This window comes from Phoca vitulina, unplaced genomic scaffold (assembly GCF_004348235.1).
Source record: "Phoca vitulina isolate PV1807 unplaced genomic scaffold, GSC_HSeal_1.0 scaffold7, whole genome shotgun sequence".
NCBI classification, from domain to species: domain Eukaryota; kingdom Metazoa; phylum Chordata; class Mammalia; order Carnivora; family Phocidae; genus Phoca; species Phoca vitulina.
Window position 1 is genome coordinate 35175438 of NW_022589710.1, and position 25018 is coordinate 35200455.

The 25018-nt window shown below is 36.6% G+C and overlaps 1 protein-coding gene across 3 annotated transcripts in view; it reads right to left on the reverse strand.

Moving 5' to 3' along the window:
- Positions 1-25018, reverse strand: part of KCNH5 (potassium voltage-gated channel subfamily H member 5) — a 298912-nt gene that overhangs the window by 246268 nt on the left and 27626 nt on the right. For all 3 annotated transcript variants that reach the window (XM_032405260.1, XM_032405262.1, XM_032405261.1), the window contains exons 2-4: positions 21336-21459; positions 9112-9218; positions 4518-4646 (exon numbers count right to left, since the gene is read on the reverse strand). In XM_032405260.1, the coding sequence (XP_032261151.1) occupies positions 4518-4646; positions 9112-9218; positions 21336-21459 (360 nt within the window). The remainder of the gene's footprint in view (positions 1-4517; positions 4647-9111; positions 9219-21335; positions 21460-25018) is intronic.

Genomic DNA, 25018 nt, shown 5'->3' on the forward strand with positions numbered 1-25018 from the left:
CCAACTCTTCATTACTTCTTCATCTATAGATCTTTGACTGAATATGGATAGAGTAAAACAATAATCATGCTCATAGATTCTAGTGGAACTCATGACCACTAGTCCCAAGCAGACCTTAGTGTTCAGCTTACCAAATTCCCTTTGCCTGCTCACTTCTCCACCCTCTTAGATTACCATTTCATACCTACTTCTCTCTCACCATGACTTCAATACTTCTTCATCTCCTTCACCATCCTTACTCTCAGGTGATAACCATGTTTTTTATATTCCTGAGAAGAGCAATCGGAAGAAAACTTCCAATATATATTTACTTGTTTGTCTCCCCTCCCCCCATTAGGATGGAAAGGAACTGTGTATCTCCAGGACCTAGAATGGTGCCTGCACCATTCTGTACGCCTAATCAGCATTTTTGGTTGAGGGGAAAAAATCAGTAAAATAGATAAACAAGGGGAACAAAACTTTCCTACAAGAGTCATAAGAAGGCTCATGTTAAGTAACTCTGGTGCCCAAGGTTAAATTAAAAGTAAATCTACCATCTCCCAGTTCATTGTTTTAGACCCAAATCATTTTGATATTATGGTGTTATCATGAAATCTCCTCTGCTCTTTCTCAAAAGTTCCACAGTCCCCTTTATTCAACTTAAGAATTTGAGAGACATATTTTTTCTGCCAAGATTTCCAAACACACTTTCCTATACTTCTACCTTCATAGAGATAGTAGGATGATTACTTAATGTCATAAATATTTTATTTCTATTGAATTTTTCATATTAATTTTACAGCTCATTTGAACAATAGAAAGTAGCTCATATACAGCATTCATAGTTACATCGTGCAATACTTTTTTCAGTGATCTGTTATGTATTTGAAAGGTGTGGAAAAGTCTCAAAATAAAAGTCTGTTTAAAATAAGCTCTTCCCCTACAAATTCTGGCACTGGAAAGAGATAGTCTTCTCTAATGATTTTCACAATGGGGTCTGATTTTCCCTGTAAATTCTAATTTACATGCCTATCAAGCACATAGTTCAAAATCAAATGGTCTGAGTTGTTTGGAGTTTATTCAAATGCCATTTTTTTTGTAAGAATGAGTTATGCATTTAAAAGATTTTGCCTGATGAAGAACTCTGAGATTCTGATATAAGGATACAGGGATGCAGGTGTAGGCAGATAAATGGAAGGGCATTAACTTGAGAAATAAAAGTCAATGCTCAATATTAGCACCTTTTCCCCAATTTCACTAAAAAATGCTGTCAATTTTTAGTTTCCATAAATAGACTACATATACTGACACCATCAATCAATGTTCAGCATATCAAAATTGAGAATGTACTGTATGTACTCTCCCTAACTTCAGCAGTGTCATGAAATCACTTAAAGAGAGAGAATTATAATATTCATCAAATATAAATATAAATATTATATAAGGGAAAATACTGTGACACAAAAGCTTTTTACTCAGTATTACTGTCATTCAGTGTGAAAGCAAGACAAATTCATCTGAAGAATGTTAGGTCACAAATCATATAAAAATTACTTATCTTTTATTTAAAAACATATTACTTTAAGATATAGTCAGCTGTTAACTGGAGGTTTTTCATAGATGTTCCTTATCAAGTTGAGGAAGTTGCTCTCCATTCCTACTTTGCCAAGAGTTTTTACCATGAATGGGTGCTGGATTTTGTCAAATCCTTGTTCTATGTCAAATGAAATGATATGATCTTTCTTTTTTTAGCCTGTTCAAATAGTAGATTACAGTGATTGATTTTTTTCATGTTGAACCCACTTTGCATATGTGGAATAGATCCCACTTAGTTGTCATGTAGATTCAATTTTTGTTGAGTATTTTTATATGAATATTCATGAGAAATATTGGTCTATAATGTTCTTTTCTAGTGATGTCTTTTTCTGGTTTTGGTATGAGGGTAGTGCTGGTCTCATAGAACAAGTGAGGAGAGTTCTCTCTGCTTCTATTTTTGGAAAAGATTGTAGATTTGCCAAAAATGAAAAACAGAAACATCATACATGGTGTTTCTTTGTTTTGGAAGTTTATTAATTATTAATTATTTTTTAATAGATATAAGATGATTTAAGTTATCTATTTCTCCTAGTGTGAGTTCTGGCAGTTTGTTTTTCAAAGAAATGGTCCATTTCCCCTAAATTATCAATTCAGTGGCTATAGAGTTGATCAAAGTATTCCTTTATATGCTTTAATGTCCTTGAGATGAGTTGTGATGGCCCTTCTTTAACTTCTAATATTGGTAATCTGCTTCTTCTCCCTTTGTTCTTGGTTAGCCTGGCTAGAGGTTTATTAACTTTGATGATCTTTTTAAAGAACTAGCTTTGAGTTGTGGTGATTTTCTCTAATGTTTTCCTATTTTCTAGTTCATTGATTTCTGCTCTAAAGTTTCTTATTTCTTGTCTTCAGCTTGCTTTCACTTAAATTGCTCTTCTTTGTCTCCCAAAGGTAGAAGCTTAGGGTTTTAATTTTATATCTTTCTTCTTTTCTCATATATGCATTTAATGTTACATACATTTTGCTCTAACCACTACTTTTGCTATATCCCATTAATTTGATAATTTGTAATTTCATTTTCAGTTAGTCAAAATATTTTTCTAATTTATCTTCAGGCTTCTTCTTTGGCCCATGGGTTATTTAGAAATGTGTTAATTTCTAAGTATTTGGAGATTTCTTAGCTATCTTTCTGTTATTGATTTCTAGTTTAATTTCATTGTGGTCTAAGGACATGCCTTTTAAGATTTCTATTCTTTTAAATTGGCCAAGGTGTGTTTTATGGCCAGAATGTGATCTACCTAGTGAATGTTCCACGTAAGCTTGAGAACACAAATTCTGTTGCCATTGGATGGAGCACCTTGAATTTTAAAACAAACAAACAAGCATTAAACCTAAATACTATTAGAAAACTATTCTATTTTTAAAAACAGTATTTAAATTCATCCTAAACCTTCTAGACACTGGGTCTATGAGTAAAGGTAGAAGAACAGGTAAAATAAGTCCAAAAGTGAATATTCGATCTTCCAGGAGATGATTTAATACACACATTTTCAGAAACATTCACAAATAAATTGTTCCATGTTATACTTTAAATGGTTTACACATTACTGGGCGCCTGGGTGGCTCAGTTGGTTAAGCGACTGCCTTCGGCTCAGGTCATGATCCTGGAGTCCCGGGATCGAGTCCCGCATCAGGCTCCCTGCTCAGCAGGGAGTCTGCTTCTCCCTCTCCCGCTCCCCCCTCTTGTGCTTTCTCTCTCTCAAATAAATAAATAAAATCTTTAAAAAAAATAAAAATAAAAATAAATGGTTTACACATTACAAAATTTTCCACTTATAATTTGATGTTAACCAAAAACTGACCCAGTATAATATATGTGAATTCATATGCAAGGAATAAACCTATAAAATTTTTCTACAATTATGATTACAGTTGGAAAAATTAAACTTTCGTGCCAGTTTTTTTAAAGAGGTAAGAAAAGGCAATGCCAAATGCAAAGAGGAAGATGACATTTTTAGTCTCCTAAGAGATTATTAAAAATAACATGTCATAAAACTTCTAAGAGTATTTGAAATTCTTCATTTATCAGATACCAGTTTTTAATTTAAACATAATTGGAGAGAATAAAATGAGAGTAAATTACATAGAAAACAAGATAAAAGCACATGCCACTGACTACTGCTTTCTATAACTCTCCTCCTGAATATTAAAGTCAGTAAGACTGTAGTCAGGATGTTTGCATTTTGCCAGCCACTCTCTTGATAACAAAATTATTCTTCACATAATCTAACAGCATCTACCCAAGAGAATCTACAAAAGCTGAGTAAGTAAAGGGTGAAAAGTAACGTGAAAAAAGTCAACTAACCAATCTCTAATCAATTCAACAAAATTCAATCAACTGATCAACTGTGCTGTAAAAGGACTTCACCCAAACCATCTCACAGGCTGTTATATTTTGTGTTTCTAAAGTTCATCCTGGAAGAAGTTGTCAAAATTCCCGTTATATTGATTCTAAATTAATAATGCTCTACGATAGTTCTTCCTTATGTCTTATCTCAATTCCTCTTATTATAATTTAAGTTAACCAACTATTATTTCTACTCTGGATAGCCACGCTATTTCCATTCAAATGGCATGATTGAATAAAACTGGTTGTGGATAATTACTAGCATGAATGTAAAGCAAAAGAAGTACCAAATAGTAAAATTTTGTGTTCCAGTGCAACCTATGTATTTTTTAAATAAAAATATATTTAATTGACAGCCTAATTCTTAAGTGTGGCCATTCCTTTGAAAATTACCTTTTGTTGGGGCGCCTGGGTGGCTCAGTCAGTTAAAGTGACCAACTCTTGATTTCAGCTCAGGTCATGATGTCAGAGTCGTGAGATCAAGCCCTGCATCGGCTCCATGCTGGGCAGGGAGCCTGCTTAGGATTCTCTCTCTCTCCCTCTGTCCCTCCCCCCACTCTCTCTCTCTCTCAAAAAAGAAAAAGAAAAAGAAAATTACCTTTTGTTGAATCATCCTCTATTGGCTGTTTGAACAACGTAATATCCTTGAAAGTACATAGGAACAAGACCACCTTTTCATGTTCATTTCTTATTGGTGCAATTTGCATATAAAACCAAACAGGGGTTCCTGTAAGAGACAGAAAGGACAAGAGAGTGTGACATAGCCACAGCAATGATTTGGTCTCCTGCCTTGCCTCTTTCTTCAGCTGCCCACTGCTGTGCCAGGAACGAGCACCGAAACAACAGTATTTTAATTGCTTCCAGAATTTAAAAAAAAAAAAAAACTTTAACTTTGTATCAATTACCAATTGCTCAAATATTAATAAACATTTTTCAACCCAAAATATCAAACTGTGAAAGTAAAGCTGAGGGTGACATTTCACCACGCAGGAGCACAAAGGCTGTGTCACTACGGTAACACCAGCATTCCCTTTAGGTCTGTGTCCCTGCACCTCCGCTGCTCTCTCCAACTTCCTTTTCATAGTGTCACCATGTGTGACCACTCCTACATGCTTCACTCTTCCTGTCCCTTTGAGAAGTGTTTCCAAATGACTTCAGCAGCAATCCCTGATGCTCTGATAAGCATTCCTCTTGGAAGAACATTTGAAATGCTCTTCCTACCTCAAGGCTCTCTCGTCAGTCAGAGTTATAAGATGGCTCTATGCCTTTGACAGCACCCCCACATCAGAGAGAGAGGATGGCAGCAACGCTTGATGTCTGCTGTACACAGAACTCTACCTGAAGCTTTTAAGGCGACCTTAAGGGGGGGGCGGGGAAGACATGCCCCCAGCCCTTGAGATTCTCAGGTATCTTCATGAGCCACTGCTTCTTATCTCCTTCACTCAAAGAATGAGGCTTGACTCTGTCACTATGTTCTTTATTTTTTTTTGTTTGCAGTTGTTCAAATATTCTTTATTTTTTAATAATTTACCAGTTGTGTATAACACCCAGTGCTCATCACATCACATGCCCTCCTTAATGCCCATCACCCAATTACCCCATCCCCCTGCCCACCTCCTCTCCAGCAAACCCCAGTTTGCTTCCCATAGTCAAGAGTCTCTCATGGTTTTTCTCCCTCTCTGATGACCTCCCATTCAGTTTTCCCTCCCTTCCCCTATGATCCTCTGAGCTGTCACTATGTTCTTTAAACAATGGCTCCTGCAGACTCCAGAAAACAAAGAGTTTCAGAGCATTTAAGGCTTTGGATTTGGACAAACCAGGAACTGGCATTATTTCAAACAATAAATATTTGAAGACACAAGAAATGCCTTCAAAGGAGTAATTATCCATTAAATGATAAAACACTGAAGGAATGTTCCATCAGAATCAAAAAGACACATTTTCCATTATATTCTTTCCAAGCCATAGTGCAGTAAAGCCTCTCCAAATTTTCTATCTTAAAGACATAAAGGCTTTTGTTAGGTTTGGGATTTGGGGAGTGAAATACGCAGCTATTAATAGTCTCTGTGAGAGTTGATAGTCTGTTAGTGGTGCAACGAAAACCAAATTAGAAAAACCTTCATACCTTTGGCCAAAAAACTCACAGAGTAATGTCACCACAATGGGGAATTTGTCATCTAGACAAGAAGAGATGGCTTAACTACCAGGTTCAAGAAGTCAGAGAATTAGAAAGAGGAGGTGTTTATGGAATATTCAGTTCTGACAACCAGATCCTTTGCAACCCTGGGGCCCTATGAAAACACGGCCCTTTCCAAAATGATCACTGGGTGAGACAGGGATCTCAAAAACCACCACACCATCTCCCAGAGAGGCTTGTTCTTTGTTTTCTGCTCCTTCTTCTATACAGTGTACCCAAGAACTGTGAGTGATATACGCAGTTCTACAAATCACCAGACACACATGCTAGCAGATATGTGGCCTATGGCTGTTCCAACACAGTGAGCTTGAGGCAGCAGGGTCATAAACAGAGAAAAGGGCATTAAAAATCAGTCATTTTCCAAGGTCTGTTAAAAATCTGAACAGAAAGAGATGATGTTACATTTTGCACATTCTATGAAAAGAGCAATTTTTCAAATTTTAGCCTAGAGTCAGGACTGTTTTTTTAAAACTGCTTTCAGCTATCAAAGTTGACTTACAGGGTCAGATTCCCCAAGTAGACAGAGTATTTGCTGAGTGGCTGGTAAAATATCCATACTCTGGTCTGGGGGTTCAAGGGAGCAGAAAGTCTGAGAGGGTTAGGCAGAGAGGCCAGTTGTAGATGGAAACTCAGGGCAGTGTCTTAGCATTGATTATCTGGGCGGCCCAGGCTATCACAGGTGTGCCTTTGTGCAGACAGGAAGACCCATTTAAACCATCACCCCATTGCTACTGTTTCCTTCCCAACAGTAGAAACGGTTCCCGCTAATCGGAGCAATGCACCTTAAAAATAGAGCCTACAAACTGAAATGTCAACGATGACACATGTTAAATCAGATACCTCAATCCCCCCATTTGCAAAATGCTGTTTAACCTAATTACTTAATGGAAGTGTTAGGAAGACGTGGCATTCAGGCATTCCCAAAACATTTATCTACAGACATGTGAATTTTTCTATCTAACATTTTTAAAAAGTTACAAAAACATATTTTTTTTAGTTGATGTTCAGGTAACAATTTACAAGATTTTTTAAAGCTCCTTTCAGTGTAGTAGAACTCCACTAAAATACCTAAATGATACCTATCCATATTAATGAAAAAAACTCAATGCAAATAACAGAATTTCAAAACATTAAAATAAAGCAAAATACTACCTTGGAAGGAAACTTTTGGAAATGTAAAATTCAAGTTCTTGTTAACATGATTTAAAGGATATAAGGAAAACAGAATCTCCACAAAGGTATTTTTAAGAAACTCAGGCACTATGAACTTGGTTCTCATGCTTTAAAATCGGGCAAATATTTGTTTATTCTTCTTAGTGTCAAAGTGAAATGACTTTAGTAATAGGGAATATCCTTAAATTATTTGCTAAACTCAGGGCACATATCTAAGTCATTCAAAGGAGAACAACCTATATGAAAAGGATACAGGGTTTTGACATAGGAGTCTACTACAAATTTATTGATATATATATGGACCTGGTGAGAAAGACCCAGAGGACACCTCAAGCTTGACTTTTCTCCGGTTGAGGCCAGAGCAGATCATTCAGAATGGATTGTTTTCTAGGTGACAAGCCAACAGACATTTGGCTATGAATAAAGAGGAATACCTCTTTGGCCTTGATTCTAAAATGAAAGATAAAATAATAAGACATTCCATAGGTAAAACCACTAAAGACCAGTATTCCCATTACCAAGTGCACTAATTTTAAAGCAATGCCTGTGGCTGTGATTATGTCTTTGATGGTCTATTAATAAAAAGAAAAACCTAAGTTCAATTCTAAATATTTTATAGTGAATAAATGTTTGAGTAAGATGGAGAGGATGAATTATGCTGTAAAAAATCCAGCCCGCTCTGAACATGGAGCAAGTGCTTCCTCTTGAAGCTAAAATGCTTCCCAAGCTGGGGAAGAATTTAGTAACCATCAATTTCCACTAAAGATAATAACTGGCTTTGGGACGCCTGGGTGGCGCAGTCGATTGAGTGTCCAACTCTTGATTTCGGCTCAGGTTATGATCTCAGGGTCATGAGATCGAGCCCCACGTTGGGTTCCGTGCTCAGCAGGGAGTCTACTTGATATTCCTCTCCCTCTGCCCCTCCCACTCATGCTCTCTCCCTTTCTTTCTCTCTGTCAAATAAATAAATCTTTTAAAAAATGATAATTGGCTTTGCTGTCATTTATCATTAACACTAAATAAATTGACCCATCTTGTAAAGTGACTGTTCATTTAAAAAAAAAATTTAAAAAAAAAAAAAGGTCAACTTGGGAAAAAGAAATAAAAGTCAGTGACCAAACTATTCAAAGAAAACAAATTAGAAAGGAAATTTGGTTGTGGAGTACAATAGTTCGTTTTTGTTTGGCTGCAAATTCTGAAAGAGAGTCCATATCATGAGGTCTTATGTGATATATAATGGACAACTGATCATTCACAAATTCCATCCTAGAGAACAGTTCACCATAATCAATACATATTTACCAGATGTGAATAGCCTATTCTGAAAGTAGGAACTACTTCTGTTAGCCTTCTACACAAAAGAGTCAGAGTCTAGCAAAAGGCCATATTGGTGAAGACCTCAAGTCAATAACCACGTCAGCCGTGCACATGTAGAAAGGGAATCACACATACTCAGTGATACCAATCACCTTTTCCATTAACCACAAGAAGAAATGAATGAATTTCTCTATCATTTTTAGTTGCTATCATGTAACTGTAGGATCTTTACCATGACTATTAATTACAAAACATTTTGCCACCTCACACACACATACAAAATCACATTTAAAAGGCACCATATTTTCCTGCCATTCCTCAAAAGGTTGTTTTTCATAGGAAGAATCATTCATTAGTTTTGCTCTCTAATTTTATCAGCACCCCCTGCCTTTACCAAGAGAAGGACAAAGTTTGATATTCTCTCTACACTATAGCTCAACCACCACTAACCAAAACATAACATTAATCAGAGTTGACACATCTTATTGGTAATTTAGATACTTACTGTTTTTCTTGTACAGAAGAACTTCAAAGCAGTTTGAATCATAGTTGTCAAAAGTCTGTCTGACTTTCTCAATGGTCTTCTTGTCAGTCAATTCTCCATACATAAAACTGGGAAAAAACAAACAATCCATTTCAGTTTTGTGTTGCTTTTCAAATGCTATATAAAATCACATAGTTGTCTCTTTTGATTGAGTATTCAAATTTAGTTACAAAATTAAATACTGCTCCCACAAAACAAACTAAATTATTGAAACAATGTTTTAATCGTGATTGTTAAACTTCTTGCTAAAAGCTAGGTTTAGAAATTATTTCATATATATATATATATATATATATATATATATATACACACAGAGAGAGAGAGGGAGAGAGAGAATCATCAACTTACATAGTTCATATAGGCATGAATTTCAGTAACTACGGTTTAGTTAAATAACACCAGTTTCCCAACAGCACAATTCAAATTTCAGTTACCATAGTATATTAACTGTAAATAACTGCATAAAGTATAAACTTTGCTGTTAGCTCCTCAGCTACAAATCACTAGTAAGTAACAGATACACATCACAATCAGTAACCAATCACATCACTTCTTTCCAAGCCCCTCAGTCTTGGTCCCTGTACATCTGTTATTCAGTTCACGCCCAGACTCAAAGCATGTAGTTGTGTTGCCTCCTTGGCTCTCAGCAATAAACCCATGTGACATTTTACAAAAACGGATAACTGAAAGCAGGAATTAGCCATCAAAGATTAAAGTCTAGTGAAGAAATGAAAAATGATAATGCTGGAAGGGGACATTCAAATTGAACATAAATGAAGGTATAGATGAAATCCAAGACTATGGCATGTTGACACTGTTGTCATTTGAGAGACTCTAGATGTGCAGCTGGAAGAACTTAGGGAGGGTGAACTTATCAACATAAATCAGGAAAGCGATTGTGACAAAGACGATCAAGTTTTCCCAGGGGCGCCTGGGTGGCTCAGTCGTTAAGCGTCTGCCTTCGGCTAAGGTCATGATCCCGGGGTCCTGGGATCGAGCCCCGCATCGGGCTCCCTGCTCCGCAGGAAGCCTGCTTCTCCCTCTCCCACTCCCCCTGCTTGTGTTCCCTCTCTCGCTGTGTCTCTCTCTGTCAAATAAATGAATAAAATCTTTAAAAAAAAAAAAAAGTTTTCCCAGAGGAAGTGACGCCAGTAAAAAAATTTCACATTAAAAGAACCACAGGAGATAGTTCACAATCGTGAGAGTACAGGAGTAAAATAGTTGTGGTTGGTGCAGATTTATGAAGGAGTATGAGCATTTACTAAGAGAAAAAAATGCTCTCTTTATGTCATGCTGCGTCAGGAGAAGGCAGTATAATTGAAGTGACTCATGACAGTTTTCTTAAAAAGAAATGAAATGCTTTAATTCTCAATGTTTCTTAAGTTCTAAATCACAGTGTGCTAAATATGAATTTTACTATTATTTGCATTTCCCTGCATTTATAAACAAGAGTAAGAGAGTTTTTAATGTTTTGACAGACATGGGTAAAGTCACAGAATAATCACAAATTTTTCCACTGAGTTTTAAGATCATATTGCATGGTTTCAGCTTGCATGGTCTTTTTTTTTTTTCTTTAAGATTTTATTTATTTGCGAGAGAAAGAATGAGAGACAGAGAGCATGAGAGGGAGGAGGGTCAGAGGGAGAAGCAGACTCTCCGCTGAGCAGGGAGCCCGATGCGGGACTCGATCCCAGGACTCCAGGATCATGACCTGAGCCGAAGGCAGTCGCTTAACCAACTGAGCCACCCAGGCGCCCTGCATGGTCTTTTTTATCTTCCCACACACAAGGATACGTGAAGAGTCCATGTTACACATATACTACATCAACATTCTCATCAGTTATGAGGATTTTTCTCAAGACAGGTGCAGGAATGGCTAACAGGAGAAAAACAATGGTGATAAATTGAAGAAGATATACACTGTTGCCATGGGTGAGGGAATATACAAAATATAGGTTAAAGAGTGAGATTTTACATGCCACAAAAATTTCCCAATGTTTGAAATTATCTGTTTTTCTAAGAGAACCTCACCAAAAGTCTGATTATCTACACAACAGAACTCAGTCAAGGACTACAAGCCTCTAAAACTTTACTTGTGATGCTTCCACGATCATCAGTTGTGCATCTGGTTTTAGATACATAGATCTACTAGTTAGCATAATTGTCCAGAACCTATCTTCCACCAGAAAAGAGTATGTGGCACCTGCTAGATACCTCGACTAAGTTTCTGAAGGTTCAAGTCTATCTGTGTTATTGCTTTTCTTCCAGTTTCAATGAGTTTGCATATCGGCCAGAGGCTAATCCAAGTGAGGTAGGGCCTAAAGCTTATACAATCTTAGGGACCCTCTTTAAAGAAAATAATATAAAATTATAAAACAAAATTAGGTACAGAGCTTTGGAAGACATCCACTCAAGGGAGGGCCCCTGAGTTAAGATTCATTGTCTTCAAGGGAAATCTGCCCCCGAATTTATCAACCTAGAAAATTTACAACATGAAAAACATAGTTGAATAGCAAAAAAAAATAAATAAATAATGACTTCAACAGCAATACCATGTCACAGCCAGAAATTACAGAGTCATGGCCCATCTTATGATAACACTAACTTAAGCAACTAGAATTCTAGAAACTAAAAAAGGAAAAGAAATAGATAAAGCTCACTGAAGACTGCCTAATCCGCATCCTGCATTTTCAATTACAGTATTTCTATCTTTTATTAAAAAAGAAAATTTTCATTGTCATTATAACAGTAAAATAAGCAAAAGAATCTCAGAATAAAATGACAGATTCTAACCCCATAATCTCAGAGCCAGACTCACAGAAGAAGCCTCCGAGCCTACCTATAACACAGCATTGAAAAACCATTATTTCTGCCAAAGCCTGAACTCCAGCTCATGACAGTTTCGTGAAAATCTCTTAAAGGCATTACACTGAAACTAGAATTACTCAGTTAAAGGCACCCTCCTTGCCCTCCAAAAAATAAGACACTACTTTATTACTGTTAATATTTTTTACAGACAGGTGAAATTTTTAAATCAACCAGTTTTTTTTTTTAATTGACTGTTATTTTTCATTTAAAGAATTATTAGTAGAAAGAAAACATTTAAAAACATTTTTATGTTTTATGTTTAGTTTTCTAAAAAAGTTAAGATATGGTTAAGTTAACTAAATGTTTATGGTCTTAATAGGAAAGAAAAGAAAAACCATTTTACTCCTGTTAGTAAATGTCAGAGCTCTATGGTTCAATAAACTAAAACACAATATCCACAACTGACCAACAGAAAAACATTAAAAACAAGAAAGCATCTACAATATAACAAGCAATTAAGATTTTTAAAATTTTGAAAAATTAATTCTAATAGTATTTAAAAATAAGTTACAACTTAAATTTAAAAAACTGTCTTGGAAATTGATGTAATAATATCACTTAATAAAAAATAAAACACAAGTCCAATTCAGTGAAAATTCCAAAGAGAAGATGAAAAAAGCAACTTTTCAAATAAACTCTAAAAATTCTATAATATATTCTTCACTAAATTAGCCCTCTCAATGGTAAAATTACCTGTCCTAATAGAGGCACTTTAAGAAAAAAAAAATCCCAGATTATTACAATCTGAGTACTTCCTTAAAAATTTGTCTTTTATTTCTTACATTGTTTCACTCATATTTTTCATTTTAAGTTTATTAAACCAAATATATGTGACAGAATGCATATTTGAGGTGGTAAAATGCAGCAATTAACGAATAAAAAATATTTCAAAATGAAATATATATAAAAAATATAAAAGATGTCTGAAATGTATTATCCATCCTCCCAGTGAAAGTATTTCCATCTGATGTTGTTCAAACCATACTGATGAAGTCAATGCTTCCACAAAGTCTACGAGAATGGTACATTTTTTATTTGCTCAGCTATTTACACGTAAATGTTGAGTGTCTTTATCAAGGTTTCCAGCAGCCTGACTCTGGATGGCTGAAGCTCAATCCAGTCTTTGAATGGTTAATGGAATTTGAAGGAAACCAAGATTTAGAAATGGTAATCATCAGGCTTTAGAAACTATATACCTATATAATAATTTTGCACATTTTTTATGTGTACCCTCCAGGAATATATAATGGGAATATAAAAAAATTTTCAGAACTTCAAATTGCTCTATTAGAATGCCAAGCTCTCCTTAGAGTAATTATAAATGACTTCTTCAGCTGCACTGTTATCTTCATTGGAAAGGAAAATAAAATTAGATGCTCAGAAGCTATCTATCCCCGTTATAATACTGAGTGGTCACGATATAACAGAAGTCCACCCACCACTTACAAACTGCATAATTCATGGGCAAGACATATAATTGCTTTGACCTTCAGTTTCCTCATCCGTAAAATGATGATAATGTTCATATACCTCAGAGAGTGAGGGTTTTAAAAAGATAATGCACATGAAGTCACAAATTATAATGTGCTATACAATGGCTGAATTCATGACTGGAATGCTTCTTATGGGTGGGGTTAGAAGAAAACCCCTCCAGCCCCAACCCCACTACTCTCTAGCTCCTCTACAATTCTAGAACAGGGGTTGGGCCATGCTTGTTAATGGGCAGGGTCACTGTGTCTTAAAGGGATACATACATCATTTTGTGTGTCTTCTTTATGAGCCCATGAGGTTGAAGCACAAACCCAGGGCCTACTCCTGAATATTCTGGCCACTTTTCTTGCCACACAACTAACTGGTGGTAAAATTTGGTCTTGGGAGTAAGGGAGAAATTTTCCTGAGGCCTGGCCTAGGCTAAATCCAGCTTGCCTGAGCATTGGGCAAATTTGCCCTGGCAAATTTCTAAGGACAGGTGGCCTTGGTTTATAGCAGGATTTACTTATCTTGGATCCCTTGTTCTGCCAACAAAATCTCACAAACAAGCCTCATTATGATACCTACCAGCAAGGATGGCTATAAATGTTGACAGAGTTCCAAGGGAGAAAGGAACCTTACAAACAAAAAAATATATATAACCTATTCATGACTTCTGCCAATCTATCTTAATCTGCTAATGGTCAACAATACTCTTGGACTAAAACACCATATTTAGTCACTGCAAAAAGGATAATATTATCTATAGGCTGTAATTCACAGCCTAGCAAATTCTTCATCACAGAAACCACACAGATTGACTTAACGCAGTTGGTAAATGTGGTCTCTCACTCAGAACCAGCCACAAGAATAAAATTATCACAAAAGTTAATGGAAGAATGGGCTCAAATCTATATAGTCAAAGGATCAAAAAGTAAAAAGCCTGAGAGAGGGGGAGTAAGGAAGAAAATTTACAAACAAATAACACAGCTTTCAAAACCTGAAAGAGGTAATTTTAGAATAAATCAAAGCATTACTTTATACATTGAATCGTAACCAAAATGTTTCACAACCCATTAATTTATGAGCTTAAAATGATTTAGATGGAGTCATAAATGGTAGATCCATGGCATGTAATTAATGGAAATCAGGGAGAGCCCTGGACATCTCTAACCTTTGGAGTGTGACGTCACTGAGGCACCTCTGCTCTCCAACACCTTCCCCTGGTGCCACCGTGTGAGGAAGAGCCCTCAGCCAGATGGAACCAAACGGACTGACATCCATCATGTGTAATGTGCTCTCACTGGCTGAGATGACCCTGAGTTAATAAAACTACTTGTGAAATACATCCAATAAAGTGCCTCTTAATTGCTTCATTGTCTCATTTGATGGCTTGGATAAAGGATTATTAATGAGCCTCCCAGAGGAAAAAAAAAAATGTATTTGAAAGGATCTATATACTCCAATCCTCCCTACCTATATTATTGCTCTTCTCACACTTCTAAAAAATAAGCAACCAAACAAAAGCAAACAAACAAAAAAACAGAAGGGGCTTTTAAAAATCTCTCAGGTCAACCAAAGGTAAAATGCTAAAGTGGTTTCTACTTAACCTATGATAGCATGTCTTGATGTCTTTAATGTCATGGCTTCGTGGGGGTCATGAGATAAGATCAGATGCTTTTAAATACCCTCCCCCCAAAACCTACAATCTCTTTTAAATATGCAATACATTTTGTGTCCTTCAATAAATAGCAAAACAGTCCAAAGGCTTGGAAACGCAATTATTACACAATAAAATGGACTAGATTTGAAATTCCTACCAATCCTGAAGTGTCATTAGAATGTTTTTCTGAAATTTTAGCCAAAACAAAAATGAGATGGTACCTAGCACACATCACATTTTTAAAAATAGAAATGTAGGGGCACCTGGGTGGCTCAGTTCATTAAGCATCCTACACTTGATTTCAGCTCAGGTCATGATTTCAGGGTCCTGGGATGTAGCCCCAAGTCGGGTTCTGTGCTCAGGGTGGAGTCTGCTTGGCCCTCCCCTTCTGCTCCTCCCCCTGCTCCTCTCTCTCTCTCAAATACATAATTTTTTTTTTAAAGTACATACTATTATGTACTATTACGAAGTACAAGGATGTAGGAAAAAAACACTCCCTTGTGGCTGCTGAGAGCAGAAACAGGTACTCTGGACAGAAAGGGCAAAGAAGGAACAAGGAAATGGAAGAACTAAATTATTAACCTCTTGCTATTGTAAAATCACAAATTAATATTTTTTTCATTTTCCCAAACAACTCATATTTGAGTATATTAAATGTAGAACATTAATTTTTGTTGGTCACTACTTTAATCCATCTAATGCAAGTTATATGAAAAGATGATTGATTTTTTCAGCATATAAAATGTCATACTGTTTCCTCACAGACTGATGCTCACTGATTTGTAGTTTCGTACTCTGTTACGTTTGCCTAAAACTTCTCATTATTAAAATCAGTAAAATTCTTTGAATTATTTGTAAGGCTATCCTCAGTACCAAATTAGTTCTCTCCAACTAGAATTGTGGTGATTCCAAACTTTATAATAACTCTTAGCTTTAACAATGTATTCCTAATTTTTTCTTTCCTTCTTTTCTTGTTTCCTTGTGCAAGATATTCAAAGGTTTTTATAGACTTATACAGGAAATAGAAAAAAGCCATATGTAAAAAAAATCAGAATCAGAATGCAGATACTGTTCTGCGAACTATTTTTTTTGTTTGTTTGGTTGGTTGATTTTTTTACTTACAAAATATGTTGTTAGCAAAAAAAAAAAAAATGTTGTTAGCTTCTTTCAGTGTCTTATCCTTCCAACATATGATTTCGAAAGTTAGGCTTTGCCAAAATATTTTTTAGCAAACCTACTACTGGACATTTTGACTATTTCTAGGACTTTATTCTTCTAAAGAATGCTGCAGTAAACATAAAATGGGTAGAGTTTAATTTTAAAAGGAGACAAGGAGGCTTAAAAGGGGAGTGCATTAGAATAAATTATGCCTATAAGAAAACCTGGTAAGGTTCAAATATCAACTGCTCATGTATCAGATGCTAGTCTTCATTGTTCTGTGAAGGCATTGAACTGGTTGCAATTTTTAGATCAGCAAAACACATTGGGTGTTTTGTGCAATCAACTAATAACTGTTTACGTTAATAATATTATCATTTCAGGGGCACCTGGGTAGCTCAGTCAGCTGAGCAGCTGATTCTTGGTTTCAGTTCAGGTCATGGTCTCAAGGTCCTGGGATCAAGCTCCACAGGGGGCTTCCCGCTCAGCAGGGAGTCTGCTTGTGGATCCTCTCCCTCCCTCTGCCCCTCCCTCCCACTCATGCTCCTGCATGAGCACACTCTTTCTCTTTCAAATAAATAAATAAATCTTTTTAAAAATGCTTTAAAAAGAAGAATATTATCATTTTGAAAATGCCATCTCTAACAATAGTGAAGAAGAACTGGGGAAGGTTTGCATACTTCTTCCCACAGTGAAAAAGCATAACATTATCCAAAGCTTTCCGTTCTCTCACCCACCTTAAACACCATACCACTTGGGATGAAATACAATAAACAAAATCATGTTATACAGTTATACAGGAGACCTAGGTTAGGGTTTATTGCAACACAAGCCAATCCAATTCAACAAATACAAACACAAAACACTGAGCTGTGTCCTTAGTGCATACAAAAGTGAACAAGATGAAATTCCTTCCTTAAAGACATTTATAATCTAACACTGGTGGTGGGAGGAAAAAAGCAGCTCTTTTAGGGGAGAGAATATGCTACTATAACATGGAAGCATTTTCTTTAATGAACCCTTTTGTAGGACACATTGCACATGCCAACGAAAAGAGACTGGAAGTAGAGGCAGATACACGGAATCAAGAAGAGATGGGAGCAGGACTTTACAATATATCCAGATATGAAGAGGAATATGTCTCAAAAATGACAAAAGCAATAGCAATGAAAACCCCATGGGATAAGGAAAGCTAGTTCAAGGCCAGATGATGATGCCAAATAATGAACCACAAGGGAGTCAGAGGAGGAAAATCTTGTTGAGAGCATCATAAATACCTTCAGGTGGAAGACGGCATCTGAAACAGGCATGGCATGATGGTGGGATGTCCACAGTCCAAAAAGAACTACATCAAAAACTAATGATGTAATGTATGGTGATTAACATAACATAATAAAATTTAAAAAAAAAAGAAGAAGAAATGGGTATGGGAGCATCTACAGTCCCTGGAACTCTCTATAGAGCCTGTTCTATAAGTAACATCTACTATAAAACTAACATTTTCCTAACCTAAGCCTGCTGAGACATAAGAGAACAGAGAAGCTCAATACAGACCTTAACCTCCCAGAACTTAGAACACACACCGTAGCGGCAGTGCTGGCCTGGGAGCTAATATTCGTCCAACAGAAGAAAAAGGCACAAAGACAGAAAAACTGCTACCAAAGGCAGTTTCTCAATAAAGGGCCACAGTTTTCCATCACTCTTGCTTACCAATTTCAGACCTGGGAGTGAAGATTGAATGTGAAAATAACTTTAGAGAGAAAAACGAAGATTGTGGGGACCAGATAAGTGAAGGAAGATATCTGAACCAACTATTTCTCAAACATGCCTAAACATCAGAATCATCTGAGCCTTTGGTTAAAAGTACTGATACCTGCCCCCACCTCCCACCCTGGGTGATTCTGATTGAACAGGTGATTCCCAGAGGTAAGATCTGGGAATCCAAGTGGTGCAAAACCTCTCCAAGTGATTCCTACATGTAGTCAGGTTTAGACTCACTGGTAGAATATGAAATCCCTGGCTTCCATGAAGATGTAGAATATATATTTATTTTTTTTCAACATAGATATATAGAAAAAAAGACAAATAAATCACTGTATTTCCCTGGGCAAGTCCCTAAACATAACTCTACCTCAGTTTTATGCTCTGGAAAACAAAGGATTTGGAGTAGAAAATAATTTAGTTCCCTTATAGTTCCAAAATAACATGATTTTGGTGCTTAGTTAAGTGAGAGCTTTGAAGAAAAATTAACTCAAGGAAAAAACTTCCCATCTGGCCTTACTGAAATATTGTGAAAAAGTTTCCAGATCTAAATTGGTTCCTTTATAGAATTTCCTTTTCTTTTATATGATCTTTTTTCATAATACTCTCTTTAAACTCACAGACATGGCATATTTTAGAAAGAATTGTTATAAATAATGTAAATGCCAGATTCTGTTTTACATAAGCCAAACAGAATAACAATGGTACAATGTACCAACATTACAAAGTACATGTGATTTACACAGGATGTAAAAACTTCACTTTGACGTTCTTTAAATGTTCGTGAATTACGTCCTACTTGGTTGGGGGCTGTTTACTCTCTTCAAGACCGTTTTAGCAGCTCAAGAAGTACTGATACCATCAGTGGTTCTCTGATAGAGGATGCTCCTTTCATCACTCAGCACCTAGAATAGTTCATGGCTCATCATAGATAGTCAAAAAATACTTATTGAATGAATTAACAGATTTACAGATATGCAAAAATCTTTTTCTTTGCACAAGTTCCCCCCAAGGGCTCTTAAACTATATTTTTCCACTGATAATTTAGTCTCCTTAATATTCTAATACAATTTTTACTCTACAGTTTTTAGATGTGAGTAAATAGATTCTGGTACCGATGGGGGGAGGGGTGGGGAAAGGGGGACAACAGTCTCCACACCAACAAGCAATTCTTGGGACACCAGCTGGTTGTATCACCAGCTAGACCCCAAGACCTGACCTTTACTGCCCACCTGCTTGTACTCACCGACCTTTCTCCTACATTTTTCCTTAAGCTCTTCTTTCCAGCTTAGCTCTTAACTCCAGCAAATGGAAAGTGAAACCGCCCCTCCAAGCGAAAGCGGCTGCGCTGACAAGACCTCCAGTGGACCCAGCACAGGGACCAGTTTGAGCTTAACCCCTAACTCGCGCCTGCGCGGATGGACGACGGAGCGACCTCTGGAATGACCGACAACTACCTTTACCTCGTTATACTACCACAGTCTCCGCCCTTGGAGGAGCACAAGCCTCATTTACATAACATACAATGTGGGTATAGGCATGTTTTTCATGACCTTATGCCCACCTCTGCATTCGATGATAAGGCTTCCCTATCTAAATATTCATCCTAACCCTAAATAAAAGGAATCCATTCACCCTCGCTCTGGGGACTCACGGCTTTGGAAGCCATTCTCCTTCATGTCTTTATTTGCTGCAAATAAAGTTTTGTTTGTGCGACTGATACTCAACCTGGTGCAGTTTCTGACTCACCAAGGAACGAACTCACATCGGTTCAGGCACAGCTGTCGTACAATTCAACTGAATTCTGACACAACCTCTCCGGAGATAGCGTAATTCCACAAGTCAAGGGTTCTGTCTGACAAGACCACGCCCCGCCCCCTGCTCCAGACACCAGTTGAAAGCACAAGTTGTTACCTGTACTTCTGACCTACCAACTACAAATTGGAGGTTTCCACAATCTTCTTGGGTTTGATTAATTTGCTAGGGCAGCACACAGAGCTCAGAGAAATATTTTACTTACTAGATCCCTGGTTTATTATAAAAGGATACAACTCAGGCATAGCTAGATCAAAGAGATGCGCAGGCAAGCTATGGGGGAAGGCACAGAGTTCCATGCTGTCCCCACGTGCTCCACTCTCCCAGTACCTCCACATGCTCACCAACCCAGAAGCTCTCTGAACCCTGTCCTTTGGTGTTTTTATGGAGGCTTCACTACATAGTCATGACTGATTAATTCTTAATTCAACCTCCAGCCCTGAGCCTCAGCTCAGGTCATGATCCCAGGGTCCTGGGATCCAGCCCTTCATCAGGCTCCCTGCTCGCTGGGAAGCCTGCTTCTCCTTCTCCCACTCCCCCTGCTTGTGTTCCCTCTCTCTCTGTCAAATAAATAAATAAAATCTTTAAAAAAAAAAAAAAGAAGAAGAAGAAGGAGGCAAACCGTAAGAGAATCTTCCCTAGAGGTAGGGAGGTTGAGGGGCTTGAGTATTGAATGTTTCAACCCTCCAGTTACCTGGATGGTTCCCCTGGCAATAGTCTCCATACTAAGGTTACTTAAGCACTTTCCAAAAGTCACCATTAACATAATAAAAGGCACCTTTATGGTTCTTATCACAGGAAATTCTAAGGGCTTTAAGGACCTGTGCCAGGAACTGTGTCAAAGACCAAATATATATTCCTTATTATAAATAAATCCCAATATCACAGAGTCGAAGCACAGGAGTTTCCCCTTATCTGGGGAGGATCCGTTCCAAGACCCCCCACCGTGGGTGTCTGAAATCGCAGATAGTACCTAACACTGTAGATACTGGTTTTCTTTTCCTATACATACATACCTATGATAAAGTTTAATTTATTAATTATGCACAGGAAGAGATTAACAATAATAATAATAAAATAGAACAATTATAACAATATACTGTAATAAAAGCTGTGTTAGTGTGGTCTCTCTCTTTCTCTAAGCATCTTATTGTATTGTACTCACCTTTCTTGTGAAGATGTGACATGAGAAAATAGCATAGCATTTCATAGGAAATGAGAGGAAGTGAGGTGAATGATATAGGCATCAGAAGGAGGAGCATCTGCTCCTGGAAGTTTAAACTGTGGGTAATAAACTACTGGAAGCATGAAACCACAGGAAACAAAACCGCAGGAAGCAAAAACCACAAGGAAGCAAAACCGAGGTCAAGTGGGGGATTACTGTAAGTTTAACCACATTCAGCATTTACTTGAACTTCAGAAAAGATTCCTGAGCTGTTCTATTACCTACCTGCAAGTGCTGCTTTTCTGCATCACATCAGCTCGATGATACCCAGAGAGTTTGCAAAAACCGTCATTACTATAAACTACAGGCCAATCCACAATCTGGGCATTTCCCAGTAAGAAACTTGATTCTAAAGAAGAAAGAAGGAAAAGGAAGTTTTTTTATCTTCATTTAACAATGTACTTCTTTCAAGTAAACAAAAAGACAAATTTATAGACAAATACAATTATGGTTTGTTATGGTACAAATAATAAAGCCTATTCTTGAGATTGACATAATCAGTTTAGCATGATTATCTAATGAGATCAGCAATAAGTACCAGATTTGCATACAAACAAAAACCCCATTAAAAAAAAAAGCCAGTTTATAATACCTCTTTGCATTCAAATATAATCTAATCTATGAAAAACAAGTATGGTTAATATTAAGTAAATGTTAATGACTATAATAATTATACCTAAACACAGATTAATTTAAGAATAGGGCCAGAGTCACTTCTCCACTAATTGAGAAAACTAAACTTGATAATACTGAAGCAATTTGTATGACTGCTCCAAAAATTCTATTATTATAATTTTGACATGATGGGACAAATTGTCCATTAGATTGATCTTGAGAAGTCTAATTTAAAATAACACTGAAGAGGGACGCCTGGGTGGTTCAGTTGGTTGGGCGGCTGCCTTCGGCTCAGGTCATGATCCTGGAGTTCCGCGATCGAGTCCCGCATCGGGCTCCCTGCTCAGCAGGGAGTCTGCTTCTCCCTCTGACCCTCCCCCCTCTCATGCTCTCTCTCATTCTCTCTCTCTCAAATAAATAAATAAAATCTTTAAAAAAAAAAAATAAATAAAAATAAATAAATAAATAAATAAAAAATAAAATAAAATAAAATAACACTGAAGAGGGGTGCCTGGGTGGCTCAGTTGGTTAAGCTTCAGACTCTTGGTTTTAGCTCAGCTCATGATCTCCTGGGTCATGAGATCAAGCCCCACAGAGGGCTCTATGCTCAGTGGGGAGTGTGCTTGAGATTCTCTCCCTCTGCCCCTCCCCCCACTTGCTCGCTCACTCTCTCTCTCTCAAATAAATAAATAAATCTTTAAAAGAAATTTAAAATAACATTGAAGATTCCTTTTTAAAAATAAAATTATTCAAATATATTATTTTCAACCACATTCTACACAGAATTTGGAAACTATCATTATTGTAAATAAAAGAAATACCTTTGGTCTGTTTTGCACAGAGAAGTGATTTTGCTTCAGGTATAAAATAAAATAAGATAAAAACAGAGAGGGAGGGGCGCCTGGGTGGCTCAGTCATTAAGCGTCTGCCTTCAGCTCAGGTCATGATCCCAGGGTCCTGGGATCCAGCCCTGCATCAGGCTCCCTGCTCGCTGGGAAGCCTGCTTCTCCCTCTCCCACTCCCCCTGCTTGTGTTCCCTCTCTCACTGTGTCTCTGTCAAATAAATAAATAAAATCTTAAAAAAAAAAAAAAAAAAAAAGAAGAAGGAGGCAAACCATAAGAGAATCTTAAATATAGAGAACAAACTGAGGATTGCTGGAGGGGAGGTAGGTGAGGGGATGGGCAAATGGGTGATGGGCATTAAAGAGGGCACTTGCTGGGATGAGCACTGGGGGTTATATGTAAGTAATAAATTACTGAATTCTACTCCTGAAACCAATACTACACTATATGTTAACCAACTTGAATTTAAATTAAAAAAAAAATTAATACAAAAAATATCTTTGGTATCAACCTTGATTAAAAATCCAATATTTAAAAAGAGTAAATTTTAAGGGATTACTATACTTCAAAAATTCAAAATATCTACCAAAAAAATCTCCTTTGAACTCATATTCAAAATAGTGTCCTAAAAGGGAAATTAACTTATGAGTTTAAGACTTTAAGTTTAAATCCTGACTCAAAGTTGGTCTTCATAAAAATAGCAATGCAATTCAACATTTACTAAGTAGCTGCTAAGTAAAAGGCACTACTCTGGGTCAAACAATGGGATAGAATAAAGATCATTAAAACATACCCTTTACTCTCAAAAAAACTTCCATGTTAAGAAAAATAAATATGTAACAACCAATTACAATTATCAGAATAGATGCTAAATCTAGAAGTATTGGACAAAATATGGCAAAAATCTGTTTCAAAGTACTAAAAACAACCAAAAATAGACAGAAACTGAAAAAAAGACAAACCCTTGAAATAAAAGAGATACATTAAATAAGATATTCATTTAACTGTCCATTCCCAGAGAGCAAATTTCCAGGTTATACAGTTCATTGGTGATAGAGCTCAAGCAGAAAAAGTTTTATGGGACTAAATAGTCAAAAGTCACAATTTGGGGCTGCCAGAGCAGCTTGAAGTTGAGGGGAAGATCCTTTAACATATGGAGCCATAAACCTGTATATAAATCTACCTCAAATCCTTCTCTGTGATCTAAACTATGCATGCACAAAATGAGTCTACAAGAAACCTGTCTACTCCAGCAATGACTACAAGGCAAGAGGTAAGCAGAAATTTCACCAGCTCTCAAGGCTAGAAGACAAATTTTTGAGTTCAAGTCCTATCAAGTTAGAGAAGCTTGGTAGATACCTCAAGTTCTCCATTCAAGCCACAGAAGGTCATGCTTTAGGAATAAGAAACAAGTCCCAGGATAATGGGTTATAACCTGGGACTAAGATTAAAAATGTGGAAAATACACTCTCTCTCTCTCTCTCTCTCTCTCTCACACACACACACACACACACACACTCCCACAAAGCTAAAATCGTGATCAAGGAAACCCACCCATAACTTAACTACCTGCTCTCTATAATGTATGAACACAGTGTCTGGTATGCACTTAAAAACTATTAGGCATGCAAAGAAACAGAAAACTTTTATGATAATCCAGGGAAAAAATAAGCCATAGAAAGAGAGGTCAATATGGGAACATAGAAATAAATAATACAACCTCTGGAATAAAAAAATTCATTGGATAGGTTTAACAGTACATTGAACACTAAGAAAGAACAATTTAAAAACATATCAATGCAAATGATTCCAAGTTGAAGCAAAAAGAGAAAGAGATTAAAGATGTTCCATAGGACAATATCAAGCAGTCTAAGACCTATGTAGTTGAGGCTGGAAAAAAATAGAATAGGGCATAAATGTTATATGAATAAAGGATAACTAAAATTTTTCAAATTGCATGAAAAATAACAACCTACAGATCTTAGTTCAGTAAACCAAAGCAAGATAAATGCAAGCAAAGCCACAGTACAAAGATGGGTAAAGGTAAAGCTGAACATAGAAAATAAGGGAAAAAAGGTCTTTTAAGCATCCAAAGAAAAAAGATTATTTAAGTATGTTTCAGGGGAGATGGGGGAGATAATAATTACAGCATACAAATCATGAAAAACAAAGATGACCAAAAAACAATGAAATGACATCTTTAAAATACTGAGAGGAAAATATTTATCAACCTAGATTTTCATGTAGAGCGAAGGTATCCTTCAAAATTGAAGGCAAAATAAAGACACATTCAGAAACAAAACAGGAAGAATTCATTGCCAGCAGAATCACAGTAAAACAAATGTGGTAGGTGTTTTAGTTGAAAGGGAAAAAAATCAAAATAATAATAATGATGACCCTCACAAAAAAAGTCAAGAAGGTAAAAATAAACAGCTGGTGGGACAAACAGA